The sequence below is a fragment of the Labrus bergylta genome, chromosome 5 (assembly GCF_963930695.1).
Source record: "Labrus bergylta chromosome 5, fLabBer1.1, whole genome shotgun sequence".
Classification (NCBI taxonomy): domain Eukaryota; kingdom Metazoa; phylum Chordata; class Actinopteri; order Labriformes; family Labridae; genus Labrus; species Labrus bergylta.
In genome coordinates this window covers 33,950,317-33,975,316 of record NC_089199.1, presented here as the reverse complement: position 1 = coordinate 33,975,316, position 25,000 = coordinate 33,950,317, and the positions used below count along the sequence as shown (strand labels likewise).

General features: G+C 42.6%; 2 protein-coding genes across 3 annotated transcripts; one reads left to right on the top strand and one right to left on the bottom strand.

The window, feature by feature from the left end:
• Nucleotides 1-1,620: 1,620 nt before the first annotated feature.
• Nucleotides 1,621-6,245, bottom strand: oser1 (oxidative stress responsive serine-rich 1). Of its 2 annotated transcripts, none has more exons than XM_065955484.1 (4): nucleotides 5,979-6,245; nucleotides 4,576-4,685; nucleotides 3,445-3,561; nucleotides 1,621-2,857 (listed from the first exon to the last, which is right to left on the bottom strand). In XM_065955484.1, the coding sequence occupies exons 2-4, from the start codon at nucleotides 4,650-4,652 to the stop codon at nucleotides 1,969-1,971; spliced, it is 1,083 nt and encodes a 360-aa protein (XP_065811556.1). In that variant the 5' UTR covers nucleotides 4,653-4,685; nucleotides 5,979-6,245; the 3' UTR covers nucleotides 1,621-1,968. The 2 variants fall into 2 exon arrangements, with proteins under 2 accessions (XP_065811556.1, XP_020483143.2); XM_020627487.3 differs by lacking the exon at nucleotides 5,979-6,245 and adding an exon at nucleotides 5,582-5,965.
• A 10,957-nt stretch (nucleotides 6,246-17,202) lies between these two features.
• manf (mesencephalic astrocyte-derived neurotrophic factor) lies at nucleotides 17,203-24,248 on the top strand. The gene is made up of 4 exons (XM_020660266.3): nucleotides 17,203-17,416; nucleotides 19,942-20,069; nucleotides 20,312-20,453; nucleotides 21,683-24,248. The coding sequence occupies exons 1-4, from the start codon at nucleotides 17,329-17,331 to the stop codon at nucleotides 21,865-21,867; spliced, it is 543 nt and encodes a 180-aa protein (XP_020515922.1). The 5' UTR covers nucleotides 17,203-17,328; the 3' UTR covers nucleotides 21,868-24,248.
• Nucleotides 24,249-25,000: the final 752 nt, after the last annotated feature.

The window sequence follows — 25,000 nt, the reverse complement described above, 5'->3', positions numbered from 1 at the left end:
GATAGCACGACTGATAGCACGACTGTTAGCACGCGACTGATAGCACGACTGATAGGCACGACTGTTAGCACGACTGATAGCACGACTGATAGCACGACTGTTAGCACGACTGATAGCACGACTGATAGCACGACTGTTAGCACGACTGATAGCACGACTGATAGCACGACTGTTAGCACGACTGATAGCACGACTGTTAGCACGACTGATAGCACGACTGATAGCACGACTGTTAGCACGACTGATAGCACGACTGTTAGCACGACTGATAGCACGACTGATAGCACGACTGTTAGCACGACTGATAGCACGACTGTTAGCACGACTGATAGCACGACTGATAGCACGACTGATAGCACGACTGTTAGCACGACTGATAGCACGACTGTTAGCACGACTGATAGCACGACTGTTAGCACGACTGATAGCACGACTGTTAGCACGACTGATAGCACGACTGTTAGCACGACTGATAGCACGACTGTTAGCACGACTGATAGCACGACTGATAGCACGACTGATAGCACGACTGTTAGCACGACTGATAGCACGACTGTTAGCACGACTGATAGCACGACTGATAGCACGACTGATAGCACGACTGATAGCACGACTGATAGCACGACTGTTAGCACGACTGATAGCACGACTGATAGCACGACTGATAGCACGACTGTTAGCACGACTGATAGCACGACTGTTAGCACGACTGTTAGCACGACTGTTAGCACGACTGCAGACTTTTCATCCTGTACTACAGTTTCAAAGCTTCATGGTTTCTATCACTGATCAAACTTTGCTCCTTTGAAGTACGTCTGAACTAAGGAGGAGCTTCTTATCTTTTCTGTAACGATGAAGAAACACTTCAGAGAGATGATGAAACTCAAAGACTGAGAGCAGCTGAGTGTTTAGAGCTGACGTGATTTGTTCCCTCGACACCTGAAGAAAAGAGACACACCCTTCTGAATCATCACAGGTCACAGTGAACTCTGAAACCTGCAGACACACTGCACTGATACAGAGGAACACTGCCTCCTGGTGGTCATCTGTGTTCACTGCAGTTCAGAACACAAACTTTTCTAAAGTTAAAATCTTTATTTTTACTCCCAAAATAAAAGAGAAAAATCGAATCAGAAAACGTATGAATACTTTCATATTCATTCAGGTTCAACTTTTTATTCTTTATACATTAATTAACTGCAGAATTCATTCTGAACAGCTGTAGATGTAGTGCTCTGTCTCTGGTCACTTCCTGTCAGCACCTGTGCTCTGTCTCTGGTCACTTCCTGTCAGCACCTGTGCTCTGTCTCTGGTCACTTCCTGTCAGCACCTGTGCTCTGTCTCTGGTCACTTCCTGTCAGCACCTGTGCTCTGTCTCTGGTCACTTCCTGTCAGCACCTGTGCTCTGTCTCTGGTCACTTCCTGTCAGCACCTGTGTGTCTGGTCAGACTTAAAGCTGGTTGTTTTCACTTCTCTCTCTCTCTCCTTGCTCATGTTGTTCTTACTCTCTGATAAACATGTTGTATATTGTCGGGTCCTTCAGCCCCTTTGAAGGATCTAAAATCCCCTCTGCATGACCCTTCACACCCTCCAGTGAAGAAATGGTTTCCAGTGACAACATTTCCACAGTTTGTTTGTTTATTGAATGAAATGAAATCCAGACACAAACACTCGGCGTTACACGTTTGCATATATTTCTACTTTAACGTCATTCTGCGAGCGCCTGCAGCGAGCGCCTGCAGCAAGCGCTTTGGCAGCTTCATCTGTAAACTGGAAAATAAAGATCGAAACAAAGCACAAAGAGGAGGGGGGGAGGGGGGGAGCAAACAGAGGGCGGGAAAAATATGTTCAAATCAGTTAATGCTGCATCTTTAAATCACGACTTTCATGCCTGATCCGTTCTGCTACCCATAAGGCCTTTCATCGCACGCCGCCCTCTCTTCTCTTCCTGATATTAAATATTTCTCTTCAAGTGTACATCATCTCGGCCATGTGTGACATCTTCTTGGGCATGTACAGGTAATACTCCATGTAGCCAGAAAGGTCCTCTATCGTGATGTCGTCCACGTAGGCGCGCGCCTGCTCCGAACACGAGCGAGGCGAGCCCGATGAAGTCGACGAAGCCGTGGCGGCGTTGCTGTTGGTGCTGAGAGTTCTGGTGGCGGTGGCGTCGGCGTGGCCCGGCAGGCTCCTCTCGCACTCAGAGATGACGTTGCGGAGCCCGGTGAAGGAGTACACCTCCACGCCGGCCCAGCCCTGATTGGACTGACAGTGGCACTGAGGCTCCGCCCCCTGTCCGCTCTCCTCCCCAGAGGCGGAGCTTTTCTTCAAAGTGCAGGAGCAGGAAACGAGGGGGGCGTCCGCGGCGCCGCTGCTGTGGAGCTCCGATAACGCTCTGAAGTCAGCGGCCTCTTTGGGTCTGGATTTGGCTGCAGACTCCGCCCCTTCACAGGCACTTTCCCCCGGGCCACTCTCCTCGCTCGACTCCGCAGAGCTCCCTCCGTCCTGCCTCGATGACGTCACGACAGTAGAAATAACCACGGGGATCTCTGGTGTGTCGAAGCCCGCACACGATCCAAACAGCAGAGGGGAGATGTGACCCGGCGCCCCTGAAGGAACGAGCTCTTTCTGAGCGGGGACGGGCAAAGAGGACGCCGCTCCCGTGTCGGCTGCAGGTCGAGGCTCCGCCGGCTCAGGGACCGCTAGGCGCTGGTGCTTCAGGCAGCCACTAGGGGGCGACAGCGTGGACGAGGCGGCGCTGCTGCAGTAGGTGAACTTGGGAGGCTGCAGGATCGGGGACTTGGACCTTCGACGTCTCTGAGTTCTGGACGCTCCTCGAGAAGATTTCCTCATCGAACTGTAGACGAGAGAAGACAAAATATTAAAGATGAAATTATAAATTAAAATCAAACATCAACATCATTAAACACTTCAATATAAAGACGATGGACACAACATGACTCAGGGTCTGTCCCCGTCCGCCATGTTTCTCTGTGATGTCATGCTGAGTCAGTCTGGTCAGGTGACCTGCATCAGCCAGCAGAGCTCGTCAATACAAAACACCACACTTCAGTTTGTCCACCTTCAAAATAAAAGCCCTGCACTTCAGTTTGTCCACCTTCAAAATAAAAGCCCTGCACTTCAGTTTCTCAACCTTCAAAATAAAAGCAGTGCACCACACTTCAGTTTGTCCAACTTCAAAATAAAAGCCTTGCACTTCAGTTTCTCAACCTTCAAAATAAAAGCAATGCACCACACTTCAGTTTGTCCACCTTCAAAATAAAAGCCCTGCACTTCAGTTTCTCCACCTTCAAAATAAAAGCACCACACCACATGTAACGGTGGTTTTAAAAGCTAAATTTAGTAAATGGAGGCAACGCAGACCCCCGGGTTTGTCCCTCAAAGATATGAGCGAGAGCAGAGCGAGCGGGGACCTGGACCTACCCGTGCCAGTTGTCCTTCGGGCAGCTCAGTTTGGGCTTCGCTCCGCTCGAGTCAGGACAAGCTCGGGATGGCGCTCTTGGAGTTAACGCCTCGGACACACTCACAGCTCCAGGTAAACTGAAACAGACAGAAAACAAACTTTCAGGAACTTTGTGACAGGAAGTGAGAAGCCAACAAGCACAACATGAAAACACCTTTCAACATGGCCGCCATGTTCTCTAAACCTGAATGTCCCCTCAGTTAGAGCTGAACGAGTTCTGATCATCATAACTGGGATGTGTAGGGTCACACGACCTGAGAGGCGGCGTTGCTGCTACTTTTGTATTCTTGAATGCACAACGTCAACGTGTCAGGTTCTTCTCCTCCTCAGCTGTTTTCACTCACAGATTTCTGGAGGCCTCTGGAGGACTTGTTACCCCCCGTGTCCACCTGTGGTTTTTTCTGAGCACAAGTGTCTTTTTTTAAATTTGTTTCCAATGAGGAGACAGCGTTCGCAGCAGCAGACAGCCGCCCAGAGAAAGAAAGTTGAAGAGCTGGAGCAACGGCCTGCTAACGCTAACATGACGATCATGTTTGTCATTCTGTGTTCAACTTTCATGTTGTGATGATTTTGGCGCCCCCTGTGGAAAAACCTCTGCTTGTTATCGCTAAGCTGTACACGTCTAAGACCCTGAGTCCACCTTATATGAGGCGTTTGTGTGCTGAGAAGAAAAGCGCTGCACGTCTGTCCCGTCTCCATGACAACCGTCACTTCCAAACGGCCGCTGTATGACCGACACCGCTCTGTTGCTTTTGACTTGAAGTTTTTTCCCTTCACTATGAGAACAATCAGAGGATGACTGTCCTCCTACTTTGTCTGGACATGGAGCGAGGACGATGTGAGGTCAGGACACGATACGGGGAATATTATCAATATTCTGCAAACTGTCTCAACTCATTCAAAACTATTTAGAAGAGACGCTGGAGCTCAGAAAGAAGATGTAAGTGTACACGAGGACTCAGTGGTGTTCTGCTGGTTTTTAGGAGGAACAGCAGCGCCGCTCTTCACTGAGGAGGAATAACCTTCTCATGTTGGTTCATAAAGTCGAGGTGATGTCAGGATGAGTCACAACAATGACGGACGGTTTTTACCTCTCAGCGTCGACCCTCAGCTTCTTGAACGCCGTCTGCAGAGTCTCCTCCTCGCAGTCCTTCCTTCCTGCCTCCATGGTGGGAGGAGGCTGCTCTGACCAGCCACCCAGCTGACACAAACAAACAACAACGTTAACTCGTCACTGTAAAAGTTCACAACATGATGAGCTACTGCCTGGTTTAAGAAGCTGTGTTTAAGTTCTGGTGTAAAGTCCGAACCTGACGTGTAAACCAGTTAGTTCATCACTTCAGTTTTAGAGACGATGTTCAAACTACGAGTGGAGTTTTGAATCTGACAGTGGAGAGGAAACTTAAACTATTAACACACAAGGCCGACATGTATCAGCTTGTGGTCTGAAACGTTGGTTCTGATGTTTTTTCGTCACATCTTTTATGTCAGACTCCCACAAGCTGACGTCAGCTCTCCTCTGAATCAGAAGCGAGGTGTTCGAGGTGTCGACAGGAAATCAGACAAATCAACATCGACTCGTCCCACAGTGTTAGAGTGTCCATGTTAAACTAATGCATCCCTAATAACACACGTTTTCATTGGGATAAATTCAGACTGTTTGTTTGTATTGTGAAAGCTGATGTTGCCATAGTGATGACGTTGTGATTTATTGTTTGTAAATGAGGTTTTTACTATTTTAATAAAATGTAAATCAGAATAAATAAAGTAAGCGTAGAGTAAGAGCTGCTTGAGATGAATCACACTAAATGTTGTTGATCAACACGTAAACAACAACAACGAGCTGACGTCACGACAATCACAAAAACTCAGTTTGTGTTTTAAACTTTAAACTGGAGAACATTTACATGTTGTGTTTGTCATGAACATAAACACACTGCTCCCTCAGCATCATCACTTTTATTCTCTTTCACAGCGTTTTCACCCTGCAGGCTAATGCTAGTGACTTTAGCAGCTAAGCTAACGGGCTAGCTGGCTACAAGACGTCTTTTTAAACGGTGAAAGAACATTTAATAAACACAGACAGGTGATACTCACGGTTCAGGAGATCCTGGTCGCAGTAAAGAGAGAGATACTCGGTGCATAAAGTGTGAAACAGAGCCGCTGATGTTGACTTGTAGCCAGCAGAGCTAACGACAGCTGAGGCTAACGGTGCTGACAGGCTAGCTGTGAGGCTAGCTGCGTTAGCTCCGTGAAAACACGACCTGTCTGTGTATCAACCGGCTGAACGCGGATCAGCGGACTCCTCTCCTGAACGATCTGCTTAATAAATATCACACTGAAGCACCAGCTCGACAGATGTTGACTTTTCGTCTCCTCCTTGTTTACAGTCGCAGTGACTCTGCAACAACGCGCAGACCTGATGACGTAACTACCTAAACTCACGGTGACGTCACTGCGCAGTTTAAAAACATGTGTAAACACAAAACTTTACCTTCTAATCCCTGTAAACAGCCTCTCTGGGCTCTCCTCGGGGTTTTAACTTCACAGAAGAGACACTTTGACATGTGAGGCCGTGAGGACTACATTATGACGTCACTGTTATATAACAGCCTTGTTGTGAGGAGAACAAAGCTTGGCACAGAAAATCAGATCCATATGAGAAGCTCTCAGAGGAACCAGCCCAGCAGCCGCAATACATTCATGATTATTCATACAGCTTCTGTTTCCCATAATGCATCAGAAGGTCTTCAGGGTCACATGATCTGTGATGATCTGGAACAAAAAGAAACACACACATCATTACACTTTAATAAAGTCATAATTCAGTTTTAAGATAAGTGTGTGCATCCAGTGCAGGCTAAGGTCTTACTGGGGCTCTGCAGGGCGGCAGTAGTTCAGTCTGTGGGGGGTCGGGTTGGGACTGGGAGGGTCCCCGGCCGGCTAAAGTCCTGGTCCTGAAGTTCTGCAAGTTTGGAAATTGGTGGAGAGCAATTCACTTCCTTAGCACTGAAACCATTGAGCATTGTGTGTGTGTGTGTGTGTGTGTGTGTGTGTTTCAGTGTGTGTGTGTGTGTGTGTGTGTGTGTGTGTGTTTCAGTGTGTGTGTGTGTGTGTTTCAGTGTGTGTGTGTGTGTGTGTGTGTGTGTGTGTGTTTCAGTGTGTGTGTGTGTGTGTTTCAGTGTGTGTGTGTGTGTGTGTGTGTGTGTGTGTTTCAGTGTGTGTGTGTGTGTGTGTGTGTGTGTGTGTGTTTCAGTGTGTGTGTGTGTTTCAGTGTGTGTGTGTGTTTCAGTGTGTGTGTGTGTGTTTCAGTGTGTGTGTGTGTGTGTGTGTGTGTGTGTTTCAGTGTGTGTGTGTGTGTGTGTGTGTGTGTGTGTGTTTCAGTGTGTGTGTGTGTGTGTTTCAGTGTGTGTGTGTGTGTGTGTGTGTGTGTGTGTGTTTCAGTGTGTGTGTGTGTGTGTTTCAGTGTGTGTGTGTGTGTGTGTGTGTGTGTGTGTTTCAGTGTGTGTGTGTGTGTGTGTGTGTGTGTGTGTGTTTCAGTGTGTGTGTGTGTTTCAGTGTGTGTGTGTGTTTCAGTGTGTGTGTGTGTGTTTCAGTGTGTGTGTGTGTGTGTGTGTGTGTGTGTTTCAGTGTGTGTGTGTGTGTGTGTGTGTGTGTGTGTGTTTCAGTGTGTGTGTGTGTGTGTTTCAGTGTGTGTGTGTGTGTGTGTGTGTGTGTGTGTGTTTCAGTGTGTGTGTGTGTGTGTTTCAGTGTGTGTGTGTGTGTGTGTGTGTGTGTGTGTTTCAGTGTGTGTGTGTGTGTGTGTGTGTGTGTGTGTGTTTCAGTGTGTGTGTGTGTTTCAGTGTGTGTGTGTGTTTCAGTGTGTGTGTGTGTGTTTCAGTGTGTGTGTGTGTGTGTGTGTGTGTGTGTTTCAGTGTGTGTGTGTGTGTGTGTGTGTGTGTGTGTGTGTGTGTTTCAGTGTGTGTGTGTGTGTTTCAGTGTGTGTGTGTGTGTGTGTGTGTGTTTCAGTGTGTGTGTGTGTTTCAGTGTGTGTGTGTGTGTGTGTGTGTGTGTGTGTTTCAGTGTGTGTGTGTGTGTGTGTGTGTGTGTGTGTGTTTCAGTGTGTGTGTGTGTGTGTGTGTGTGTGTGTGTGTTAGCGCTCTTTAGTTAGCTCGTAGCTTCACATTGTTGTGTCAGCATGCTAATGTTAGCGCTCTTTAGTTAGCTGGTAGCTTCACATTGTTGTGTTAGCATGCTAATGTTAGCGCTCTTTAGTCAGCTCGTAGCTTCACATTGTTGTGTTAGCATGCTAATGTTAGCGCTCTTTAGTTAGCTCGTAGCTTCACATCACCTGTGTCCTGTATTGTTGTGTCAGCATGCTAATGTTAGCGCTCTTTAGTTAGCTCGTAGCTTCACATCACCTGTGTCCTGCATTGTTGTGTCAGCATGCTAATGTTAGCGCTCTTTAGTTAGCTCGTAGCTTCGCATTGTTGTGTCAGCATGCTAATGTCAGCGCTCTTTAGTCAGCTCGTAGCTTCGCATTGTTGTGTCAGCATGCTAATGTTAGCGCTCTTTAGTTAGCTCGTAGCTTCGCATTGTTGTGTCAGCATGCTAATGTTAGCGCTCTTTAGTCAGCTCGTAGCTTCGCATTGTTGTGTCAGCATGCTAATGTTAGCGCTCTCTAGTCAGCTCGTAGCTTCGCATTGTTGTGTCAGCATGCTAATGTCAGCGCTCTTTAGTCAGCTCGTAGCTTCGCATTGTTGTGTCAGCATGCTAATGTTAGCGCTCTTTAGTTAGCTCGTAGCTTCGCATTGTTGTGTCAGCATGCTAATGTTAGCGCTCTTTAGTTAGCTCGTAGCTTCGCATTGTTGTGTCAGCATGCTAATGTTAGCGCTCTTTAGTTAGCTCGTAGCTTCACATCACCTGTGTCCTGCATTGTTGTGTCAGCATGCTAATGTTAGCGCTCTTTAGTTAGCTCGTAGCTTCGCATTGTTGTGTCAGCATGCTAATGTTAGCGCTCTTTAGTTAGCTCGTAGCTTCGCATTGTTGTGTCAGCATGCTAATGTCAGCGCTCTTTAGTCAGCTCGTAGCTTCGCATTGTTGTGTCAGCATGCTAATGTTAGCGCTCTTTAGTCAGCTCGTAGCTTCACATTGTTGTGTCAGCATGCTAATGTTAGCGCTCTTTAGTCAGCTCGTAGCTTCACATTGTTGTGTTAGCATGCTAATGTTAGCGCTCTTTAGTTAGCTTGTAGCTTCACATTAGATGTGTCCTGCATTGTTGTGTTAGCATGCTAATGTTAGCGCTCTTTAGTTAGCTCGTAGCTTCACATTAGATGTGTCCTGCATTGTTGTGTTAGCATGCTAATGTTAGCTCTCTTTAGTGAGCTCGTAGCTTCACATTGTTGTGTCAGCATGCTAATGTTAGCGCTCTTTAGTCAGCTCGTAGCTTCACATTGTTGTGTTAGCATGCTAATGTTAGCGCTCTTTAGTCAGCTCGTAGCTTCACATTGTTGTGTTAGCATGCTAATGTTAGCGCTCTTTAGTCAGCTCGTAGCTTCGCATTGTTGCGTTAGCAAGCTAATGTTAGCGCTCTTTAGTCAGCTCGTAGCTTCGCATTGTTGTGTTAGCATGCTAATGTTAGCGCTCTTTAGTCAGCTCGTAGCTTCGCATTGTTGTGTTAGCATGCTAATGTTAGCGCTCTTTAGTCAGCTCGTAGCTTCGCATTGTTGTGTCAGCATGCTAATGTTAGCGCTCTTTAGTTAGCTCGTAGCTTCGCATTGTTGTGTCAGCATGCTAATGTCAGCGCTCTTTAGTCAGCTCGTAGCTTCGCATTGTTGTGTCAGCATGCTAATGTTAGCGCTCTTTAGTCAGCTCGTAGCTTCACATTGTTGTGTCAGCATGCTAATGTTAGCGCTCTTTAGTCAGCTCGTAGCTTCACATTGTTGTGTTAGCATGCTAATGTTAGCGCTCTTTAGTTAGCTCGTAGCTTCACATCACCTGTGTCCTGCATTGTTGTGTCAGCATGCTAATGTTAGCGCTCTTTAGTTAGCTCGTAGCTTCGCATTGTTGTGTCAGCATGCTAATGTTAGCGCTCTTTAGTTAGCTCGTAGCTTCGCATTGTTGTGTCAGCATGCTAATGTCAGCGCTCTTTAGTCAGCTCGTAGCTTCGCATTGTTGTGTCAGCATGCTAATGTTAGCGCTCTTTAGTCAGCTCGTAGCTTCACATTGTTGTGTCAGCATGCTAATGTTAGCGCTCTTTAGTCAGCTCGTAGCTTCACATTGTTGTGTTAGCATGCTAATGTTAGCGCTCTTTAGTTAGCTTGTAGCTTCACATTAGATGTGTCCTGCATTGTTGTGTCAGCATGCTAATGTTAGCGCTCTTTAGTTAGCTCGTAGCTTCACATTAGATGTGTCCTGCATTGTTGTGTTAGCATGCTAATGTTAGCTCTCTTTAGTGAGCTCGTAGCTTCACATTGTTGTGTCAGCATGCTAATGTTAGCGCTCTTTAGTCAGCTCGTAGCTTCACATTGTTGTGTTAGCATGCTAATGTTAGCGCTCTTTAGTCAGCTCGTAGCTTCACATTGTTGTGTTAGCATGCTAATGTTAGCGCTCTTTAGTCAGCTCGTAGCTTCGCATTGTTGCGTTAGCAAGCTAATGTTAGCGCTCTTTAGTCAGCTCGTAGCTTCGCATTGTTGTGTTAGCATGCTAATGTTAGCGCTCTTTAGTCAGCTCGTAGCTTCGCATTGTTGTGTTAGCATGCTAATGTTAGCGCTCTTTAGTCAGCTCGTAGCTTCGCATTGTTGTGTCAGCATGCTAATGTTAGCGCTCTTTAGTTAGCTCGTAGCTTCGCATTGTTGTGTCAGCATGCTAATGTCAGCGCTCTTTAGTCAGCTCGTAGCTTCGCATTGTTGTGTCAGCATGCTAATGTTAGCGCTCTTTAGTCAGCTCGTAGCTTCACATTGTTGTGTCAGCATGCTAATGTTAGCGCTCTTTAGTCAGCTCGTAGCTTCACATTGTTGTGTTAGCATGCTAATGTTAGCGCTCTTTAGTTAGCTCGTAGCTTCACATCACCTGTGTCCTGCATTGTTGTGTCAGCATGCTAATGTTAGCGCTCTTTAGTTAGCTCGTAGCTTCGCATTGTTGTGTCAGCATGCTAATGTTAGCGCTCTTTAGTTAGCTCGTAGCTTCGCATTGTTGTGTCAGCATGCTAATGTCAGCGCTCTTTAGTCAGCTCGTAGCTTCGCATTGTTGTGTCAGCATGCTAATGTTAGCGCTCTTTAGTCAGCTCGTAGCTTCACATTGTTGTGTCAGCATGCTAATGTTAGCGCTCTTTAGTCAGCTCGTAGCTTCACATTGTTGTGTTAGCATGCTAATGTTAGCGCTCTTTAGTTAGCTTGTAGCTTCACATTAGATGTGTCCTGCATTGTTGTGTCAGCATGCTAATGTTAGCGCTCTTTAGTTAGCTCGTAGCTTCACATTAGATGTGTCCTGCATTGTTGTGTTAGCATGCTAATGTTAGCTCTCTTTAGTGAGCTCGTAGCTTCACATTGTTGTGTCAGCATGCTAATGTTAGCGCTCTTTAGTCAGCTCGTAGCTTCACATTGTTGTGTTAGCATGCTAATGTTAGCGCTCTTTAGTCAGCTCGTAGCTTCACATTGTTGTGTTAGCATGCTAATGTTAGCGCTCTTTAGTCAGCTCGTAGCTTCACATTGTTGCGTTAGCAAGCTAATGTTAGCGCTCTTTAGTCAGCTCGTAGCTTCACATTGTTGTGTTAGCACTCTTTAGTTAGCTCGTAGCTTCACATTGTTGTGTTAGCACTCTTTAGTTAGCTCGTAGCTTCACATTGTTGCGTTAGCAAGCTAATGTTAGCGCTCTTTAGTCAGCTCGTAGCTTCACATTGTTGTGTTAGCATGCTAATGTTAACGCTCTTTAGTCAGCTCGTAGCTTCACATTGTTGCGTTAGCAAGCTAATGTTAGCGCTCTTTAGTCAGCTCGTAGCTTCACATTGTTGTGTCAGCATGCTAATGTCAGCGCTCTTTAGTCAGCTCGTAGCTTCGCATTGTTGTGTCAGCATGCTAATGTTAGCGCTCTTTAGTCAGCTCGTAGCTTCACATTGTTGTGTTAGCATGCTAATGTTAGCGCTCTTTAGTTAGCTTGTAGCTTCACATTAGATGTGTCCTGCATTGTTGTGTTAGCATGCTAATGTTAGCGCTCTTTAGTTAGCTCGTAGCTTCACATTAGATGTGTCCTGCATTGTTGTGTTAGCATGCTAATGTTAGCTCTCTTTAGTGAGCTCGTAGCTTCACATTGTTGTGTCAGCATGCTAATGTTAGCGCTCTTTAGTCAGCTCGTAGCTTCACATTGTTGTGTTAGCATGCTAATGTTAGCGCTCTTTAGTCAGCTCGTAGCTTCACATTGTTGTGTTAGCATGCTAATGTTAGCGCTCTTTAGTCAGCTCGTAGCTTCACATTGTTGCGTTAGCAAGCTAATGTTAGCGCTCTTTAGTCAGCTCGTAGCTTCACATTGTTGTGTTAGCACTCTTTAGTTAGCTCGTAGCTTCACATTGTTGTGTTAGCACTCTTTAGTTAGCTCGTAGCTTCACATTGTTGCGTTAGCAAGCTAATGTTAGCGCTCTTTAGTCAGCTCGTAGCTTCACATTGTTGTGTTAGCATGCTAATGTTAACGCTCTTTAGTCAGCTCGTAGCTTCACATTGTTGCGTTAGCAAGCTAATGTTAGCGCTCTTTAGTCAGCTCGTAGCTTCACATTGTTGCGTTAGCAAGCTAATGTTAACGCTCTTTAGTCAGCTCGTAGCTTCACATTGTTGTGTTAGCATGCTAATGTTAGCGCTCTTTAGTTAGCTCGTAGCTTCACATTGTTGTGTTAGCATGCTAATGTTAGCGCTCTTTAGTTAGCTCGTAGCTTCACATTGTTGTGTTAGCATGCTAATGTTAGCGCTCTTTAGTTAGCTCGTAGCTTCACATTGTTGTGTTAGCATGCTAATGTTAGCGCTCTTTAGTTAGCTCGTAGCTTCACATTGTTGTGTTAGCATGCTAATGTTAGCGCTCTTTAGTTAGCTCGTAGCTTCACATTTCATGTAAACTGACACAGAATGAGCGTGATCTAAAAACTCTTACTAACATCCAAATAATCAGTGAGTATGTTCTTCTTCTTCTCTCTAGTTCTTGACTAAAACAGCTTTTATACACAAGGGGAGGAGCCGGCCGTCCCGTCCATGTAAACACGGCTCTGACAACAACACAGCCAGCGGGACTCGAGCTTCTCCCTCATTGTAGACAGTCAGGACTCAGAGACACATTTACACAGGACAGACTTTATGATTTATTGATGAGGAACATGTCGATTATTCTTTTTTTAAAGTAGTGCACATTACAGGATATCAAACATGAAATATAACCACAAATATTGCACATTGAATATATGCAGCATGGTTATTTGTATATTGCACATTCAAATATTACAGTGAGACAGTAAAAGCTTAATATTATTATACATTAAATGTTAATGCACCATGAATAATAAAAATGTGCATATACATTCAATTCAATTCAATTTATTTTTGTATAGCGTCAACTCATAACAAGTGTTATCTCAAGACACTTTACAAAAAGCAGGTAAAATACCTTACTCATTGTTATGTTACAAAAAGCAGGTAAAATACCTTACTCATTGTTATGTTACAAAAAGCAGGTAAAAGACTTTACTCATTGTTATGTTACATAAAGCAGGTAAAATACCTTACTCTTTGTTATGTTACAAAAAGCAGGTAAAAGACCTTACTCATTGTTATGTTACAAAGATCCGGCCTATCCATCATGAGTACTTTAGCAAAGCAGCAAAAGTTACAGAGGTAAGAAAAAACTTTCTTATTAAAAGGCAGAAATCTTCGGCCGGATCCCCGGCTCACGACGAAACAACCTTCACAGGCCTAGACTGCGCTGGGCTTGGAAAGGGATAGGGGGAGAGATGGGATAAGCTATACATATTAAGCCCCTTTCTATATGTTTGTGTTTGTATTACAACAACATTTTGTGTGATTGTATCTGAAATTTCCCCAACTTACAAAAATGCAAACAAGAAGAGACGGTGCATATTAATCAACATATGAGCGATACACAGAAGTTACAGAAGCTTAACTTAACCTTCAGGAGGCAGGTACTAAACATAAAACACATTTACCATAACAGGACACTAAACAGAAGACCCCAGGAACAGAAACAGATATGAAACATCATCACATGACTGCTTTGTTTTTTTTGCTTATTTGTTGGCCTTTTTTAAACTTTATTATATCGGACAGCTGACGAAAGACAGGAAGTGTTGGGAGGAGAGAGAGCGGGGGTGACATGCAGCAAAGGGCCGAGATCAGATTCGAACCCACGAGGACTGTATCCTCCGTGCATGAGGCGTAGCACATAACCGCTAGTCCATTGGGCCCCCTGTTTTTAACATGTTCGAGTTTTTAAACACCTCAGAGTGGATTTAGAACAAGAAAGTTCACAGACATGTTTTGAGGAGCTCTGAGACTTATTTACTCTGAAGAGGAGGAGAATATATCACCTTTAACACTAGAATGCACAAAAACTCACAATAATTAAAAAAAACTTTTAATGGCTCTAACATTTTGCTGCCTTGCTGTTGTGCTAAAACATTTTTTTACTAAACTCCTGCCAAGATGATGTGACTCTGAAGTAATGTCAGAAGTGTGCTTGTCAGTTGGAAATATATGTATGGTATGTTCCCGTTAATTTAAATCAGAATAAGAATCAGCTTCATTGGCCGTGTTTGCTTATAAAAAAGGAATTTGTCTTTGTTGAACTGTGTTCTCAATGTACAAAAGAAAAACATTAAATATAAACATGAACGTGTTTCCATACATGCAGTTTTCACAGAGGGACATGTGAGGGACCAGAACTGCTTTCTGTGATGGCTCATGTCTCATGAATATCTGGGTGTAATGATCGACCATCTGTTGTCCTGGAACACTTCAGATGAGGGGTGGAGCAACGTTTTAAAAGGTGAGTGTGTTGTAAGGTTCAGACCTGAGCCTTTTCTCTGAGCTCTCACCCAGCCAGGCGTCTAGCTCCGTACTTCAACTCTAAACTCTAAACTCTAAACTCTGGCCTGGTGGGTTGTTTGAACAGTAATGATTTATCTGAATTTAACATCTCAACGACTCCCTCAGTAAAAAGTTTGGGTGATGAAATAATGATTCAGTGAAAGTGTCTCATACACCTTTATAAGGTAACTCGTGGTCTGCTCCCAACACTTTCTCCACACAGTATTCTCTTTGTTCTCAGGACCTTGTCGTGCTCTCAGTCCCAAATGCTTGGACAGAAATCAGGAGGGTGCTTTTGATTCTGCATCCTCAGCCTGAGTCGAATGCTTACTGACGGCTCTTTTTGACTCATAGATGGTCTTTCTCTCTTTTAATAGAAATGTTGTTTGGTAACTTTGTCCCGGTTTGTGTCAGTAACTTTATGTTTTTGCTGCTGCCTGTCTCAGCCAGGTCTCCCTGAGAGGTTCTTAATCTCAATGGGACCAACCTGGTTAAATAAAAAATTAAAATAAAAGATTGTTTTAACTTGGTCATTTCTTATCTTACTTTGTCTATTTATGTTTTATATTTATATTTACTTTTTATTTTTATTAATATTATAGTTTTTTTTATCCTTTAACCACTTGTTTACTGCTCTTACCTTCTTATTGCTGCTCTCTTTGATCTCTTTTAGTTTCTTACATCTTTTTAAATCTTTGCTCCTCTTGGTCTCAGCTCGTGTTGTTGGGTTCTTATGATGGTTCTTGTGATGGTTCTTATGATAGTTCTTGTGATGGTTCTTATGATGGTTCTTATGATGGTTCTAGTGATGGTTCTAGTGATGGTTCTTGTGATGGTTCTTGTGATGGTTCTTGTGATGGTTCTTATGATGGTTCTTATGATGGTTCTTATGATGGTTCTTGTGTTGCCTGGGTTCTTATGATGGTTCTTATGATGGTTCTTATGATGGTTCTTGTGATGGTTCTTATGATGGTTCTTGTGATGGTTCTTATGATGGTTCTTATGATGGTTCTTGTGATGATTCTTATGATGGTTCTTATGATGGTTCTTATGATGGTTCTTGTGATGGTTCTTATGATGGTTCTCATGATGGTTCTTATGATGGTTCTTGTGATGGTTCTTATGATGGTTCTTGTGATGTTCTTATGATGGTTCTTGTGATGGTTCTTGTGATGGTTCTTGTGATGGTTCTTGTGTTGCCTGGGTTCTTGTGATGGTTCTTGTGATGGTTCTTGTGATGGTTCTTGTGATGGTTCTTGTGTTGCCTGGGTTCTTGTGATGGTTCTTGTGATGGTTCTTGTGATGGTTCTTGTGATGGTTCTTATGATGGTTCTTGTGATGGTTCTTATGATGGTTCTTATGATAGTTCTTGTGATGGTTCTTATGATGGTTCTTGTGATGGTTCTTGTGTTACCTGGGTTCATGTGATGGTTCTTGTGATGGTTCTTGTGATGGTTCTTGTGATGGTTCTTGTGTTGCCTGGGTTCTTATGATGGTTCTTGTGATGGTTCTTGTGATGGTTCTTGTGATGGTTCTTGTGATGGTTCTTATGATAGTTCTTGTGATGGTTCTTGTGATGGTTCTTGTGATGGTTCTTGTGATGGTTCTTGTGATAGTTCTTGTGATGGTTCTTATGATGGTTCTTGTGATGGTTCTTGTGATGGTTCTTGTGTTGCCTGGGTTCTTATGATGGTTCTTGTGATGGTTCTTGTGATGGTTCTAGTGATGGTTCTTGTGATGGTTCTTGTGATGGTTCTTGTGATAGTTCTTGTGATGGTTCTTATGATGGTTCTTGTGATGGTTCTTGTGATGGTTCTTGTGTTGCCTGGGTTCTTATGATGGTTCTTGTGATGGTTCTTGTGATGGTTCTTATGATAGTTCTTGTGATGGTTCTTATGATGGTTCTTATGATAGTTCTTGTGATGGTTCTTATGATAGTTCTTGTGATGGTTCTTGTGATGGTTCTTGTGATGGTTCTTGTGATGGTTCTTGTGATAGTTCTTATGATGGTTCTTATGATGGTTCTTATGATAGTTCTTGTGATGGTTCTTATGATGGTTCTTGTGATGGTTCTTGTGATGGTCGGGTTCTATATGTCTGTTGTGTATCGTGCACTTTGGGTTCTTTTCTGTTGAATTGTATTTAATTATTTTTAGTATTTTACATTTGTTATGTTCTTGTTGTTGTTTATGTTCTTCTGTGTTTGGTTTAGTTTGTTCTTGTTTTTGCTGTTTGTCAAAGCACTTTGTAAACCTGTGTTTTTAAAAGGTGCTACATAAATAAAGTTATTATTATTATTATTATTATAACATCTAAACTATGGACTTTGAGTTACTGTCTGTCTGTTAGTGTTTGTATTCGTGTGTTATAAATAAAGTTAAATTTAATATTTTTATAATAAAGAACGGAAACTTGATTAAACCACATTTATTATTTATTATTTATTATTTATTATTATTTTTTTTTATTATTTAGATTTTGAGGCACGCAAATACTTGGCGGATGTGGTCCAATCAGGCGGCGCCAACTGGACGTTGTTCCCGGAATGTTCCGTCTTCGTCCAATCAGAGCAAAGTGCGTGGAAGCACACACGAACTGTCAGGTCTCTCGGCCAATCAAGCGCCGGCATAGTGTGACGTGGCGCCCCACAGCCCGTACAATCAGGAGCGTGCGCTTCTACCGGCGTCTGGACTGAAGCGGCTGATGAGCAGGAAGCTAACGGCTCTCCGTGTTTTCAGCGATTAAAGACAGAAAAAGTTGAATTAAGTTTATTTAATTAAAACAGAAATGTTGTGTTTAAGCGGGCTGTCGGTGGCGCTGGCTCTGGCTCTGGTCCCCGGTCCCTCTGAAGCCCTGAAGGAAGGAGAGTGTGAAGGTAAGCTAACATGCTAACTGGAGCTAACAGGTAACAGATCAGAATGAAAGGTTTCTGTCTTCAGAGTCTTTTTAAATGTTTTTAAATGTTTTAATGGAGAGGAAATGTTCCCACGGAGCCGTGAAGAGGAAGATCATAATGTCTGAAAACCTCTGAAGCAGAGCTAATGATGATGCTAACACACCTGAGTCCAGAAAGATGCTCAGGTAAGAAATCATGAATATAAAGTTAGGTTTTTAAAATGTTCTTAAAGATAATAAATCATTAATATAAAGTTAGGTTTTTAAAATGTTCTTAAAGATAATAAATCATGAATATAAAGTTAGGTTTTTAAAATGTTCTTAAAGATAATAAATCATTAATATAAAGTTAGGTTTTTAAAATGTTCTTAAAGATAATAAATCATTAATATAAAGTTAGGTTTTTAAAATGTTCTTAAAGATAATAAATCATTAATATAAAGTTAGGTTTTTAAAATGTTCTTAAAGATAATAAATCATTAATATAAAGTTAGGTTTTTAAAATGTTCTTAAAGATAATAAATCATTAATATAAAGTTAGGTTTTTAAAATGTTCTTAAAGATAATAAATCATTAATATAAAGTTAGGTTTTTAAAATGTTCTTGAAGATAATAAATCATTAATATAAAGTTAGGTTTTTAAAATGTTCTTAAAGATAATAAATCATGAATATAAAGTTAGGTTTTTAAAATGTTCTTAAAGATAATAAATCATTAATATAAAGTTAGGTTTTTAAAATGTTCGATAAGTTGATGTTTATCGATACATCGAGTTTAAAACGATACAGGCTCCTTATTCCAGAGATGACAGATCGATATTTAATCTATTTTTAATTAATCTTAATTTTTTATTTTTTTAAACTTATTTTTTAGTATCTATCTATTTTTTTGTACGTTCTTAATTTTTCTTATTTATTTAAATTGTACTGTGTCTTTGCTCCTTGCTGCTGTAACAATGTAAATTTCCCCGTTGTGGGGTAAATAAAGGATTATCTTATAAGTACCAAAACGTAAATTAACTAATGGACTTAAGATTTAGTTTTTAATTTAAATCTGTTTTCTAGAGAACGGGAGCGTTTCAATAATGTATTTGTGCAATCATAGAAAAAAAACAATCAAGAAAAACTCTAAGGCTGTCTCTACAAAATAATTCTAATTCATTTATTTCCACAGAATGATCATGTGGGCTGGGCGATATATCGAGTTTTTAAGATATATTGATATATTTTCAAACAAGATAAAGGGTAAGACGACATCGTTAATATGGATATAGTTTATGTTGCATTAAAATAACGTTACAGAGGTGCCAGGTCACCTTCTTCTCATCTCACTGATGATGACTGTCTGCTCCTCCTCTCTCTCTCTTTTATTGTATTTAAGAAACTTTTTTATTTTATTATATTACTTTTTAAATTCACAAACAGGTCGTTTATTTTCCATGTGTTTTCACTGTTAATAAAATACATTCAGCTAATCAGTATCAAGATATGAGTTTTGGTCCATATCGTCCAGCCCTATGTGGACTATTTAAAAAAAAAAACACTTATTTTTTTAGCTTCCTGATGAAGGATCACCAGCTGAACATTACTCTCACAGCCGTGGTGGGTGTATTTTTGGACGTGTCACAGAGGGGCTCTGAGGGTCCTCTTTGAAACCCAAACCGTTTCCCTGTATTCTGGGTATTTTAAACGTAAAGAAACAACTTGTGCTTCACACGGTCGTTTAAAAGTCCATGTAGTGGGATGAGGTCATTTCACAAGAAGTGCGTTCGGCTTTACGCCGTAATATCGATGTCCCAGACGGTGAGTTAACATTGCCGTACGATGTTGCAGATGAGATTTACACACACAGTCAGATATTCACACGCACACACACAGAGTCAGATATGCACACGCACACGCACGCACGCACGCACACACACACACACACACACACACACACACACACACACACACACACACACACACACACACACACACACACACACACACACACACACACACACACACACACACACACACACACACACACACAGTGCTGATCTCGCCTTTTCCCTGTAACGCCTTTGTTACGACCTCTGAAGACGGCACAGAAGGGGATCACTCCGTCCCCCCGTTACACCTCCACGACCTTTATATTAAAGGTGAAAGGTCACGGGGACGTAAACATTGTCTGAATGGGGTGTGATAGATCTGTTCTCTTACAAAATGTCTCTGAATGCTTTTTGTTTTAGTCTGTTGTTGTTTAATCAGAGACTTTGGCAGCTTAACTCTGTGCTGATTACATAACCTGCTTATTAACACAAAAACAAACCAAAGAAACACGATCGCCCCCCGAGTGTTTGGTCTCAGGGAGGACGTCATCGTGTTCGAGTCTGAAGTGGATCAGTGGTTTTTATTTTTGTCTTAAACTGCTTTTCTTCAGACAACATTTGACTCGTCTTTGAGCGTGTTGATCAGGATGAACGGTGTGAAGTACTTTAATGTGTTGTTCTCTTCCCCTCAGTGTGTGTGTCCTTCTTGGGGAAGTTCTATCAGTCGCTAACGGACAACAACGTCAAGTTTACCAGCGCAGACATCGAGAACGCCATCGTCAAGACCTGCAAAGATGCTAAAGGCAAAGAAAACCGCTTTGTGAGTAAACAGCAGATTTAAATTCATCAGATAAAAAAAAAAATCATTTTAGGTTAATTTAATGAAAACACTCGAGCCTGAAGTGTGTAGAGGACGAGACCTGATCGTTCTGCTCCCGTTAAAAACCTGAAGATCGATGAACATGAACGCTCGCTCTGACACTCTGTGGAGGTCGCTTCTTCGGGTGCAGCGTTCCTTGAAAGTCCATAAAACAGTCAGATCAGATTCCTTTCTCCCTCTAGTGTTATTACATCGGAGCAACGAGTGACGCGGCCACAAAGATGATCAACGAGGTGTCGAAGCCTCTCAGCTATCACGCTCCCGTGGAGAAGATCTGTGAGAAGCTCAAGAAGAAGGACATGCAGATCTGTGAACTCAAATACGGTAAGAACGAAGTTATAAATCAATGGACTCCTTCTCTCCTTTATGGGGGCGGCTGTGGCTCAGTGGGAGAGTCGGTCGTCTCTCAAACGGGAAGTCAGGGATACAATCCCCAGCTCCTGCAGCTGCATGTCCGATGTGTCCTTGGGCAAGACACTTAACCCCACGTTGCTCCCTCTGCTTCGTGGGCGGTGTGTGAATGTGTGTGACCTGCGGTGTGAAAGAGCTTTGAGTCGTCAGACGAGAAAATAAATATACAAGATTTACTCCATTTACCATTCTCTCCCTTCTTCTTTTGATCCTCCCTGAGAGAAGCATCCGTTGATCTATAATTTGAACGTCTACTGCAGGGGTGTCCAAAGTGCGGCCCGAGGGCCATTTGCGGAAAAGCTTTCTTGAGGGGATTGAGCCCTTGAGGGGATTTTTTGCGGCCCGTGACTTCAAATGAAGAATCAGAAGATTTTGGCCCGAGGCCTCGATTAAGATTGGCACATTATCTTCTTCTTCTTTTTCATGTTAACAAGCGCTGAACAATATTCCTAAAATAGAAAATGTTCAGTAACGTGTATGTTGTTGTTTTTTAATCTACAGCTTTTACTATTTTCCACATTTTTTTGTAAACTATGAAAAAAAACGTATGCATAGTTTTTGCAAACAAGCGGACTGTTGTTTAACCATTTAATGACCTGAGCTGAACGAAGAAAGCTTTTCCAAAAACATGAACCACGTTACAGGATCTGAGAAAAAAAACATAAAGTAGAACAAAGAAATCAAAATATTTGATTTCCTTTTATTAAAGGGTTTCTTTAGCGAGCCTTTTCATTCTGATCTACAAAGCTTTACTATTTTTTCAACTATATTTAAAAAAACAAAACCTGTGGCCCGCGAGCGATTCTAACACGACTATTTTGGCCAGCAAGAAAAAAAGTTTGGATACCACTGTGCTCGAGTCTCTGAGAGCACCGACCCCCCGCGGTGCAGTGGCTAAGCGCAGGAGTTTCTTTCTCCTCATATATTTGTGCCGATGTATTGGTGCAAATATTCTTGCTGCACTCGGGGCTATTCAACGAGCGGCCTGCAGGCCAATCCAAAGCGTGCTTGTTGGGACGGAGATGACCTCATTTTAAATGTGTTGTATTGAGCGTTTAGCTTGGAGCTTGCTGTGGAGTCTAGTCGTAAACAAAGGAGGTCATGTTGAGTCCTGACTTTCTGCTCTTGTGCTTCTCACGCAGACAAACAGCTGGACCTGACCACCGTGGACCTGAAGAAGCTCAAGGTGAAGGACCTGAAGAAGATTCTGGAGGAGTGGGGCGAGTCCTGCAAAGGCTGCGCCGAGAAGTCCGACTTTATCCGCAAAATCACAGAGCTGATGCCCAAGTACGCCCCGGCAGCCGCCAAAGCACGGACAGATCTGTAGAACAAAAACACAACTCAGGACTCTGACCAGACTGCTAACCAGGAGGAGGAGGAGGGGCGGGGCGGGGGGATGTCTTTTGTTATTTGTTCTTTAAGGTGTACACTCATTTGACCATCCTGCACTGATCCAGACGTCAGAGGAATGAACAGCAACAATCACGGATTCACGGTTAACGATGAATTCATCACACAGGAGCATCGGGCGAAGGAGAGCGGCGAGCAGCGGGAGACGACTTTCTCTTTGTTGTCCTTTTTACTGTGTATGTAAGATTCTGACCTTTCAGCCAACTCACTCTGAGCACTTCTCGATGTTAACAATGAGTCTTTAAAGATGATTTCTGTTCCTCCAAACTTTAACGTTACCCACCCTGCCAAATACTGACCATGAAGTCTGTGCCTTTAAATAAAACTCACACGCTCTTTACCTCAGGGTCGTCACCAAAAAGAATTTAAAACTTTGATATTCTGGTAAAAAAAAAAAAACAATATTGAAAACTGTTTCAATACCACGGCAACTAAAACAGAGAACAGTGATTTGAATCGCCAAAAAACTTCACCCAAACTCTCTCTCTCTCTGTCCCTCTCTCTCTCTCTCTCTCTCTCTCTGTCTCTCTCTCTCTCTCTCTCTCTCTCTCTCTCTCTCTGTCTCTCTCTCTCTCTCTCTCTCTCTGTCCCTCTCTCTCTCTCTCTCTCTCTCTCTCTCTCTGTCTCTCTCTCTCTCTCTGTTTCTCTCTCTCTGTCTCTCTCTGTCTCTCTCTCTCTCTCTCTCTCTCTCTCTCTCTCTCTCTGCAGCTTCTGGTTGAAGTTGTATTGTTTTCAAAATGTGGTTTCAGATCGGCTCAAAGTCTTGAACATTTTGATTAACCTCTTTATCAACTTCATTTAAGAACTGGCCACATGTTTCTTACAGAGACGGACATTTTCACCATCTTCAGTCTCTGAAGTGACCATATCGGACCGAGAGGATGAACCATGTGTTCTAGTCCTCCAAATCGGTCTAGTCTAAGACTCTAAATCTTAAGCTCAATCTTAAGCTTTTACTCAGTCTTGTCTCTTCAGATCGGGGGGGACGAACCAAAGCGTCTCTTCTCTTTCATGGTTTCTTTCCAATCTGTTCTAGTAACTTCTCGTGCGCTAATCTGTCCTTGTTTTGACGAGATGACGTTTGGAAAACGACTCCATGTGTTTTGAAACGATAGTTACGTTAATGATCAGTGGCACTGAAAAAATCTTCAGACATATTTAAACCAAAAGAGAGTGAGCACAACAGTGACTATTCTTCGTGCAATGAAGACAGTGTGCAGGAGTTAGCCTCCAACATCTAGATATTAAAAATAAGGAATTACATTTTGGTTGCCATGGTATCCAACCCGGGTATCTAAACTGTTTGATTTTTTACTTGAATCAAATCAAAGTTTGAAACTCAGTAATGATGATCCTGAGATGTTAAACAAAATGTTTACAGAGGAAATAAATGAAACTGAGAAGAAGCCTCACTTCCTCATAGCCTCCTGTAGACTCTGACTTTGCCCCCCCCCCCGCTGGTCGTTAGAGAGAATGCAGGTCTGAGGCTGTTCCGCATATGTGTCCAATTTTGATACCAAGAAGATCTGACCTTCTTTATTTCAGTCTGTTGATGTATTAAATCTTATTCTGGAGAACAGACGAGTATAACCATTTGAATCGTTTCTATGTGTTTGAAGGCGCGTACTGCCCCCTGCCGTGTCGGAGTGTTCATGACCTCTCAATGTGCGTTTGTGGCCAACGTTTAATTTTATATCCGAACTATGACGTCACGCTTTCCAAAAGCCTGAGTCGGACGAGGAATCATGGGAAATATTAACCAAACCAGTCGAGCTGTTTGCATCATTTCTTTGTTGTTATTATGAGTTCATGTTGAGCGCCTCTTAAAGGTCATTCTGCGGACGAGGAGTCTGAGCGACTTAAGTTCTCTAACACCGAACAGTTCAGGGACCTCCTGCTGTCAACACGGAGACACATTTAGATATTTAATCTGATCCCCTTGTACTTTTCCTTTAGTGTTTCAGTCTGAATGTTTAATCATGATGCTGCTCGCCGTCCACCTGCAGGCGGCTCTGAGGGCACAATGACCCACGCCGCCATCCGGCGGTCGACGGTTTGAATCGACTAATAAGAGCGCCTCCTGTGTCGTGAATTCAGCTGTATTTATGGTTCCTGTGTTTCAGAAGGGATAGATGTTTTATGGTTTGATGTAAGCAGAACTGTAAACGTGACGTCGTGATCATGAACGAGGGCGACGTTTGTTTTTTGGGGAATGAAAACTTAAAATGTGCTGTTGTTTCACGGGCGTTTGTTACAGCTGTACTATTCTACTTTTTCATTAAAACGTAAAAACTCAAACCGAGTCTGAAACTTGATTTAGAGTGACATTAACAACGTTTAGATCGGGAGGACGAGAAGGTGACAGCTGGATGATGCTGGTTTGAACCAACCGGAGGATTCTCCTCACACGGTGATGTGATTGGCTCGTTGCATGCAAGCTCACCCTGATTGGTTGTTTGATTCAGATCTGATATACTAAGCAGGGGTCACATACACCGTAAATATGAAACCTGAGCAGACGTAGCACTGAGGGAATGCTACTTTCAAAATCATGCTAGTTTTCAAAATGACCAACCCTGCCTTAAAATCATGATTTAAAAATGATTTAAACACAGATGTGCAGCACGTGGAAGAACACAGACTTCACTTTTAGGCTCCCGAGATAATTAAAGATATTTAAGTGATATTTATATTAAGAACGAGAAGCTCTGACTTTGTTTCAGGACTAAAATGTAAAATGTTCAAGTTCTAAAGTCTAAAGTGTAAAAGTTAACGCAATAAATACAATGTCAGCAGCTCCATCTCAGCACGCTGCTGAAGGGACTTTATTTAATTTAATGTTTATTTACATAATAAATATAGAAAAACATGTTTAACTGAAATAAAATGGTAAAGCTTAAAATTTAAAATGTACAGAAAACAACGGTGAGCAATAAAAACAGATTATGTTTTAAAATACCATTAACAGACAACCAAGTTATCTTCTAAGGATCTTCATCTCGATGCTATCGTACTGTTTGTTTACAGATAATTATGTTTTATATTAGTGA